The sequence below is a fragment of the Nicotiana tabacum genome, chromosome 10 (assembly GCF_000715075.1).
Source record: "Nicotiana tabacum cultivar K326 chromosome 10, ASM71507v2, whole genome shotgun sequence".
Taxonomy (NCBI): domain Eukaryota; kingdom Viridiplantae; phylum Streptophyta; class Magnoliopsida; order Solanales; family Solanaceae; genus Nicotiana; species Nicotiana tabacum.
Window position 1 is genome coordinate 52,397,687 of NC_134089.1, and position 9,270 is coordinate 52,406,956.

At 39.0% G+C, this 9,270-nt stretch overlaps 1 protein-coding gene across 1 annotated transcript; it reads right to left on the minus strand.

The window, feature by feature from the left end:
• Positions 1-856: 856 nt before the first annotated feature.
• LOC107759156 (vacuolar-sorting receptor 1) lies at positions 857-7,242 on the minus strand. The gene is made up of 12 exons (XM_016577028.2): positions 6,586-7,242; positions 5,105-5,797; positions 4,159-4,247; positions 3,994-4,063; positions 3,827-3,910; positions 3,299-3,375; positions 3,108-3,189; positions 2,912-2,994; positions 2,624-2,690; positions 2,194-2,322; positions 1,837-1,943; positions 857-1,146 (listed from the first exon to the last, which is right to left on the minus strand). The coding sequence occupies exons 1-12, from the start codon at positions 6,878-6,880 to the stop codon at positions 1,051-1,053; spliced, it is 1,872 nt and encodes a 623-aa protein (XP_016432514.1). The 5' UTR covers positions 6,881-7,242; the 3' UTR covers positions 857-1,050.
• Positions 7,243-9,270: the final 2,028 nt, after the last annotated feature.

Consider the following 9,270-nt stretch of genomic DNA (forward strand, 5'->3'; position numbering starts at 1 on the left):
AGTTGTTGCGTGAGACGTTCAGTTAGGGTTCTAGATTTTTTTCTATATTTCATTATTCAGACTACTTTTGATTATCTAAACCAAATATATTGTTAATTTTGCTTCAATTATTGTTATTTTCATGTTCCATGTTCCGCTGTTGTATTTTATCTCGGAAGTCGGATCATATCACACTTGAAATGTATAAAAGACTAGATAAGAAGCTTAGAGAATACATCATGATAATCTCTTCCGGTATTTTAGATTTTCTTTTTGCAGTCTTCTTTTCCGTCGGAAAAGCTTTGTAGGCAACACAAGGGTCAATGGCGTAGAACTTATGTAGTTAATTACCAGCAAGCTTTTTGGCTCTTTATACGTTTCCTTCTTCGATCTTTATCCTTTTTGCTTATATATGCTTATCTCATTAAAAGTTAATTGAAAATTGTAAAATAAAATATTACAACCAATAGCAATAATATAACTTTACACAGATAGACGACGTATGCAGTGATCATCAACATACAAAATATATTTTTTATTTCTGTAAATTTATTTAGGATGCTTAAAAAGTGTATATATCTCTTCTATTAAAGAAAATAAAAATCGTCATAGGGACTAGGTACCATATTAATTTTTTTCATAGTAGGTTAGGGTTCAATCTTAAAAGTAATTTTAAGAAGAAAAACTATTTCTCTTGCCATTGATTGACATGAAGAAACTTGTGTAGTATCTCAAAAAGGGCTACTGTCCCTCATTAGTTAGGAAAGTTCCTTATTTCACTTTATTAGCGGTGTCAATACAAAATGCTCTCTCAGAATATAGATGCTGCGCAATTTCCTTATTTTCTTAAAAGTAAAACATCATCGCGCAAATCCAATTCAAGGAAAATTTCCCGCCCTATTATTGGGTTTATGTGCACTGTTAGGACATACATGTACATAAATAAGATCTAACTTGTTCATCTAAACCAGAGAGAAGTGTGCTAGAGGAACTGGGCATAAGCACAGAAGAACCTTAGACTGACTAAAAAGAGGAAGGAACTGGCCCAGTAGAGACTGCAATGATCTATCATTAGATGTTCCCATGGGAAACATGATTTGCCCCCTCTCCTTGATCCAAAGGCATATATTGTGCCATGATGGCGCGAATCTCTGAGTCCATGTATCTCTGCATATACAAGGTTCCACGATTTAGTTAAAGCAACATCGAACAAGAAAACAGATGTAAAAAACTGTATTGAATCCGCGAGCCATGCATCTCTACATGGCAATGGATTTCATATTAATTCCAGTAAAGGCAAAAAAACCACTTGAAAAAGAAGAGACAAATATGCCCTAACTATGGTGGTTGGAGAGACATACAACATCAGAACAAACACTTTTTAAACACCTTTCTCTGTGACAAAGTATCAAGGAAAGATATCTTATCCACCCAAAAGGAGTTTCACTCTAATATCTAATCCCAAAGCTAATAACTTTCTTGCTTTATCAATATGGTGGGATTTGGTGACACATCTGATTCTTGGAATTTCTTTTACTGGAACTTATGGTAAAGTAAAAGGAATTTGTTGGCTCCCCATAAGCCATATATCACTCTATTAAATAAGGATCGAACAACTTCAATAGGTAACTCAAATGCAAAATCCAAAAGGAAAAGCATCCAAGGAGATTTGGCTTAATTTTCCCAGATTGCTTTTCTAACAGCAATAGTTCTGAAGAAATCATTGTCAATTACTATGTAAAACTGGTTATTTAGCATTAGCATAACAATTCAAATGCTTTTAGTTTTGTGTTTCCACCAGGTGACGGTTGTGTGTCTTTGGTGAACTGAGATTAAGAACGTGGTACAAAGACATACCCGAATCCTGTACTTGTACACAGCAAATGCTACAACCGCTGCAACAGCCAAACCCAAGATGATCGTCCAAACAAGGCCCCAACTGAACTCTGACTTGGAATCTTTGCCTGCAATTTTTCCAACAAACTTAGTCCCAAAGGAGATCGACGGACATGCAGCTTTGAGAAGCTGTGGATCAAAGTTTCTAGCACGAGGTTGGTCAAATTCTATTACATTTAAAGAAGCTAAATCATGCAAATATCCCAACCATCATATTTTAAAAAATTAACTAGCTTCGTCAAAGCCAAGGATATAACAAATCCCTATGCCTATCATTACAAGTATACTTTCAACAAGTTGACAACTTCTTCAACTTACTTATACACGTGTCATGTTCATGCATGTACAACAAATTGCTGCCGCAACTGCAATCAAAACTACCCCAAGTGTTCTTGCATTTGCACTCAGGACACTGGCATGCCAGCTTCTCCTTGCATTCATCAATATCTGAAGGGACAAAAGTGAAGAACAACTATTAAGTACAAGATTATTGGTAAACAAAGTCGGTACAAAGAGAGAGCAACACTGTTCGGACTCCAACCTCTCTGGCATATACAGATCAATGTGTTCCTAAAGACAGGAAGTTAAAAGATATGGTCTTGTAGAAAGAGAAAGGTGCAAATATTTTTGGGGAAATTAAACAGAGTCAGAATCCAAACTCAAGGAAAACAAAGAATTAAATGCTGAAATGCTCTCCAAAGAACAAAATATGTCGAGAACTGATACATAGTGAACAGGTCCTACATACCTTCACAACTGTTCACTCCATCACCTTTGAATCCTGGTGGACATTTGCAACCCTTTGTGTGATCATCCTGACAAGACAAGGATAAGACATATAATGCCTCTGTCTACAGAAAGTCATTTGAGATAAATGCCTAATGAACCCGACAAACAAAAACATCTCAAATTTTGAATCACTGCTCAAGTAAAAACCAGAAGGAAGGAAGCCGCTTAGGGCATGGCATCAAAGAATGAAAAGAGTTAAGGACAGTTCAAAAGGCAACGCTAATCATGCTGGAATACAGCCTCTTACAATGCAAGCAGAATATGCCCTGCCATCTTGAGTCCCCTTCCAACAGCCTCCATTGTTTATTTCACATCGCAATGCTCCAGATGCTGTCAAAACGACATGCTCTAGAGATTAAGTCTCTGAAGGCAACGTGCATGCATCACAACAACACCAATTGTTGTGTAATAAGATGATGACAATTAATGGACGAAAAACTCACCTTCGCAGCGAGTATAACCATCACCAACAAATTTTACTCCTTGAACTATGGGGCATTCACATACTCTACCACGGAAAGTATCCTGCACCACAATTTCGCACATGGATCAGAAATTGAACAAGCAGCAAATAAAACTGGAACTCAGTGAAATAATGTTTGCCATATAGCAGTCCATTGACTAGTAACTCTACCCGGCATGCAGTAATGTTAGCAGCCTTGTCCTGCCAGCACCCACCATTTGATTCTAAGCATTCATTTGTTTCTATTTCTGTAAGCAAGTAGCAAAAACATCTTTAGAATACTACCTCGTTGAAAGAATGTATAAACTACAGACTAGCTGGCTCTGAAAACCTGTTTCAGGAATAATCAAAATTTCACCTAGCAATTGTACCTAACACAGTTTTTATCTTATGAATAATTAAAAGTTGGAATACGCCGGATAGGCAAAAGCTAGATCTGCAAAAATTTATAAAGAGAATAATCTATCACTTCTCATACTTTCTTCTTTTTTTGAGAAGGTAAGCACAACTTATATTTTCGCCATTCTTTGATTCAACACCATTGGAGATGCAAAAAAGAACTAAGGAAGATCCCACCACTGAGAGACATCTCTTTCAGTCTTCTGTCCCATCTTAAAGAAAAACCACAAGCAGCACGAAGCTGATACCAAATAATTATTAAGTCTTCAAGCTGAAGAAAAAATGATCGAGGAAAATAACCTTCAGTTAAGCAAATTGCAGGCTCTGTTGTCTCCTCAAAACCGGAACAAATCGCCTTGAGGACTGCTCCTTTGTCCAGCTTACCTAAGATGAAGAAAAATACTCCAAAATAAGAATCTTCCTATTTAAGTTGAACACACTTTAACTCTACATCAAACGAGGTATACCTCTGTACTGTCTATTGTTTATAACCAGAGTTGGTAAGATAGTCACATCTCCACGAGCACCCTTGCCTATCTGAAAGAAGCAACGTAAAAAGTGAAAATTAATTCAAATAAGTCAAGGAGGAAATAAAGAAGAGTTGTCCTATCACTTCTGCAGGAGACACACACCTGTGAATCCTGTTCAGCCTTTAGAACAGGGTTGTCAGTATCTGCTTCAGGATTTCCAACACATTTTTCAATCTGTTTGACGTCAAAGCCTACAAAGTCCATTGAGATAAAAAGAAAATTTCAAGATATCATTCCACATTTCCATAAAGAGCAAGGAGAATCGATTAAAGCACAGGAACCACATAACAAGGCACGTATTCGTCTAGCCATGTGCAGCAGAGACCTTAGCTCCAGCGAGAAAACATGGAGGACTCTCATTTGGCCCATATTGAACAGCTGAACCAACTTAAAATCTGAAGGCATTAGTATACAAGCGCATAACAAAAACTATCACATGCTATTGGACTATTCATTATCATACGGCTAATTCTTTCAGACTGTTGTCAATTGAGCCGTCAATGCGAAAACAAAAGTAGCATACACGAAAGAAGGTAGATTCAACTGCACATATTTTAATTTTTAGCCAAACAAATCCATTTAAGTTCAAGCAGGATAATAAATATTTTTGGATCCCAAGTTCAACAAAGCTATGATCTTTCGGTGGATCACAAAAATTGGACAATAATGACGACAGCTTCTAGTTCTTAGAGCTCATGAACAAGGATGAGAAGACAGGAATACCACAAAATGTACAGTTACTAATGACCAGCACCGTCACATTATAACAACAACAACCACAAACAACAACAATCCCAATGTAATCCACAAGTGAGATCTGGGGAGGGTAGTGTGTACGCAGACCTTACCCCTACCTTGCGAAGGTAGAGAGGCTGTTTCCTATAGACCCTCGGCTAAAGAAAAGCAAAACACTAGCAGTAGTGAAAAGGAAATACAGTAGTAAACAGCCTTATGGCATCATCAACACCATATGTACAATAGTAAAGGAATGCTGTGCATAAAGTGAAAACATCAGCCAAAATATGAAATCAAAGAAACTCCAACCTACCAAGTGACTTGATTACTTGATCTGCACATTCTTTCGTGTATTTCTTCTCTTTCATGGGGCACCGTATTGCAAAGTCAGTGACATAATCCCACCACAACCAGGGTTTTCCACTTTCATTGGCAACCTTGAAAAAACAAGCCTGCCTTAAGTTTTGCAGAACAACATCCTTTCCATCATAACCTTTACTGAAGTCTTGCTCAGGGTCTGGAGCACAGTATCTTCCATGATTGATACACTGAGACTTGCATTGCTTGCTCAAAATAAAAGCCTCTGGGCAATACCAAGTTATGTAATGGGGAGTAAACTGTGTATAACCCTTCTGTTCAAGTATCTGGGCAGCCCCTTTGAAGTTTTTGACAAACTCTATCTGGCTTTCACACTTGGGGCCACACTCATCATTACTGTTGGTCCAAAATTCATACTCCACTCGCTCATCAGGATGCGGAAGAGCCTCTCTCCAATCGAGGTTTATGTTAACCATTTCTCCTCTAGAGAGTTCCTTCTTGATGCTATCCCCAAGGGATTTGCTAATTAAAGCCGATGGAATAGTTATATTTTGCAAATAATCTGCCTGTGCATCCTCTTCCTCAGGCGTGTCCATGGTAATTAAAGGTTCAACACGGTCATCGGCAACAAGAATAGCGCCTGCTCCAGCTCTCTGAGCATTCCAAGCCTTCAGTGTGAAATAGCAATCTGCCAGAACAGGAACAAACAAAGAACAGCAAAAAAAAAAACGTGTTAGATGCACACAATTTAGACAAGCTTCCAGATCATCCATGATGACAACAACTACATACTCATATAAGTTAATGTAAGTGGATATATTGTCTAAATTTATCTCAACATGAAACTAGTATAATAAGTTAACAAGCAAAATCAGCCAAATACAGAAAACATGCATAAATAGTACTCCTTCATTGTTTATTACAAGAGCCAAATAAATCCATCCTCACAGTTGCAGCCAAATGAATCCATCCTCACAGTTGCATTACATTATTTAGCCCACTTCAAAAGGCATTACAATCATGAGAACTATATTTCTATGAGCAATAGCTTGCAATTCTACAAATCACCGAGTAAAAGCTCGTTTTGGGTTTAGGCTTGCCTGTTCGTGCATTTTCAGGAAAGAAAAAAAGGTCAAGGCATTTCTTACACAGGCGCAAAATTTGTCATGTTTTATTAACATGGTCTATATCTGATAGAGTAATTCAAGTGGAAAAAGGCTAAAATAATAAGATATATATGAATGCTACTCTTCTTATTATGTGAACAGAAAACAAAGTTTGTTGACTGAATTAGCAGGAACCCCGTTTAGCAGAATGTTAAGACTTAAAACCAAGTGGCATTTTGTATAACGTGGTGTCCGGCCAGCTTGCACGCACTTCAACTAATTACACAGGTACCTAATACCTCCACCAAGGTGACTTAACGCTAAGTGGCAATCCAATTCGAAGGCAAAGAGAAATATTTGAAAAGTTTACCTCCTCTATCAACAAGAAGGAAGACAGGCATGGCACCAGGCTTAGATTTGAAGGAGATATCAAAATCTGCAAAATTCTTACAAGACTTTTGATTAGCTTTTGGGTACATAACAATACCAACCATGGTTCCTCCATATTGTGGGACCCCAAAGTTCCCAATTGCACACTCATACACATCTTTGATTGAGCTTGGCGACGTTACTCTCAAACTGTTCTTCTCCACCACAAATCTACCCAAACAAGACCCACACAGCACACACAAAATACACACTAAAAACCCTAACTTTCCTTTCATCTTCACTTCCCTCAATCAGATAGAGAAAAATAAAGATGACCCAGATCAAAAAAAGTCAAAATTCAACCTTTAACAGCTGCTAAACCTACAAATTTACATGAAAAATCAAATCTTGATGACACCCAGATCATAAATATTAACGATCTAGCAAGTTTTCACCCTTTAGACCCACTGTGACGTAATTTATTGAGTATTAGGAGAAGAATAAGGGAAAAAGCTTGGGTCTTTGAACAAGTAAAGAGGAGAAAAAACTTCACGAGGAAGAAAAAACAAAAGGGTTAACACCAAAGACCGGAGACGTGTAAAATGTGCTAAACTGAGGAAAGCTACGTGTATAAACAAAATTAAGTTTTCATATTTACTTTGTCCTTTTGGGATGTGGATGAAATATTAGTCCTAATATAAGTAGAAGATGTAAACCTTAAGTAATTGCAATTGTATTAATGCTCCCGATCATATAATTATTAGTTCAATATGGATCGTTTCATTAACTTGGAGGAAAAAATAGTTATGTCCACAACATTTAAGAACTACATTAGTTAGTAGTGTCAGATCGGATCTTTAAATTAGCTTGGAGTGAATATTGTGAAATGAGCTAAGGTTTTACTTCAAATTTGGACTAAATAAGTAAATTGTATTAATGCTCGCAATCACAATAATTGCTAGTTCAAGATCGGATATTTTCATTAACTTCGAAGCGAAAAATAGGTGAGTAGGCATACTGTTTGACTCAAAAGATATTAATTTTTTTTTGAACAAATCAATCAATAATGAAGAGGTAAATCGTAGCTGAAGATAATAAACTCTAGGATGATAGTAATAGAGAGAAGAGAATTGTAAATATTCTTTTTCATTCAAGGTTGGTGAATTTTCCAAAGGCCCCCTTTACAAGGCTCTCATTCCTCTTATATATTGAGGAATTCCCCCTCCCAAACGACATACAAAAGATCCTTTTTTAGGAATATTCTCAATGTCCCATAATATGCTTACTCTACCACCGAGGTCGTATTATTCTCTCTCTTACTACAAGGTCGTACCCTTCTGGGCATCGACTCGCAGGTGCTCGGCCCGTCTGTCGTGCTCACTGCAGGTCGTGGTCGGTCAAATTCAGACCCATGCAGTTAGTCCCTCCGCTCGTCGGGGTTGCGACCAGTGCGTCCTTGATGAGCGAACTCTGCCTTCTTTGGGAGAAATTTGACCCATAGGAACGTTGCGATGCGGCCAACGCGAGGTGGCTATCAAATTCAGCGAAGCACTGTAGAGTACACACTGCCCGGGGGTGATGTCAGCTTTACGTGCGTCATCATTACGCGGATTTTTAAGGTAAGGACTGACGGTTTGGCGCTTTGATTCTTGCGCTAATTTGAGGCCTACTGCCTCGATTCTGGCGCCACCCAACCCTATAAATAGATGAAGGGTTTGATTTTTGAAAAACTTTAGCTACTCACCTCTTGATAGCCTCTCAATCTTCTTCATTTGTTCTCACACCTTCTTGCTCCTGTTTCCATTCTTCGCCGAAAGTTTCTTCTTTCTTACTCCCTTTTGTCGTTACTCCTTTAAACAAAACTATGTCGAGGTCTCGTCGTGCTAGAGAAGAGGTTCCTGAAGCCACCCCGTCATCCATAGTGCCTCTTTCTGGCAGCGGAGAAGTGGTGGCAGAAGAAGGTGACAGCCCTCTTACGCTAGAGGAGTTACTACCGAGGCATCCCTTGTCCCGGAATGATTTCCTCAAAGATCCGCCTCCTACCCCGAACCCCGTGTTTTCTGAGACAAAGCAGGTTCATCTTGATGCCCTCCGTATAAAGTACGGTATCCTTGCCCATGTAGAGATGATTCCGGCGGGGGAGGATTACGTTGACCGTGATCGGCTACACCCTTCCTCTCTTCCCCTTGGCGGGAGAATTATGTAGTTTTTACCAGGTTTGCCCAGCACAGCTTTCGCCGTATACGCTTAAGGTGCTTCTGCTATTAACTAAGTACGCAGAGTTGGCGGAGTGTAGCGTCTCGGTTCATCATCTTTTGCACCTATTCGCGCCCGGCTTCCTCAAGGGTACCATAGTGCATTTGAGACTTCGTGGTACGAAAGGACTAGTGGTCAGAACGAATGATCGGGCGAGTCGTAAGTTCTGACACAAATATTTCTTCATCAAAACCGAACACGTCATTTTTGACCCCGCCAGATTTCCGGAACGATGGAACAGAAATCGTAAGTGCCGTCGTTCGTTAAGTTCCCCTCTCTTCCGTAATTATTGTAACTTTAACTTACTCGCCGTTTTGCAGCTATGGGCTGCCCACCTTGCCCTTTTGTGGATATCAAGGATTTGGTGGCCCGTCTGTTGCCTCATGCAGCGGAAACTCGGACTTGGCCCCCCTTCGTGCAATGTTATGGC

Coding starts and splice junctions, on each gene's coding strand:
- LOC107759156 (XM_016577028.2), bottom strand. CDS start 6,880: ATGAAAGGAAAGTTAGGGTTTTTAGTGTGTATTTTGTGTGTGCTGTGT. Junction 3,190..3,298: donor CTAACATTACTGCATGCCGG/GTAGAGTTACTA, acceptor ATTGTGGTGCAG/GATACTTTCCGTGGTAGAGT. Junction 1,147..1,836: donor TGTACAAGTACAGGATTCGG/GTATGTCTTTGT, acceptor TTGTATATGCAG/AGATACATGGACTCAGAGAT.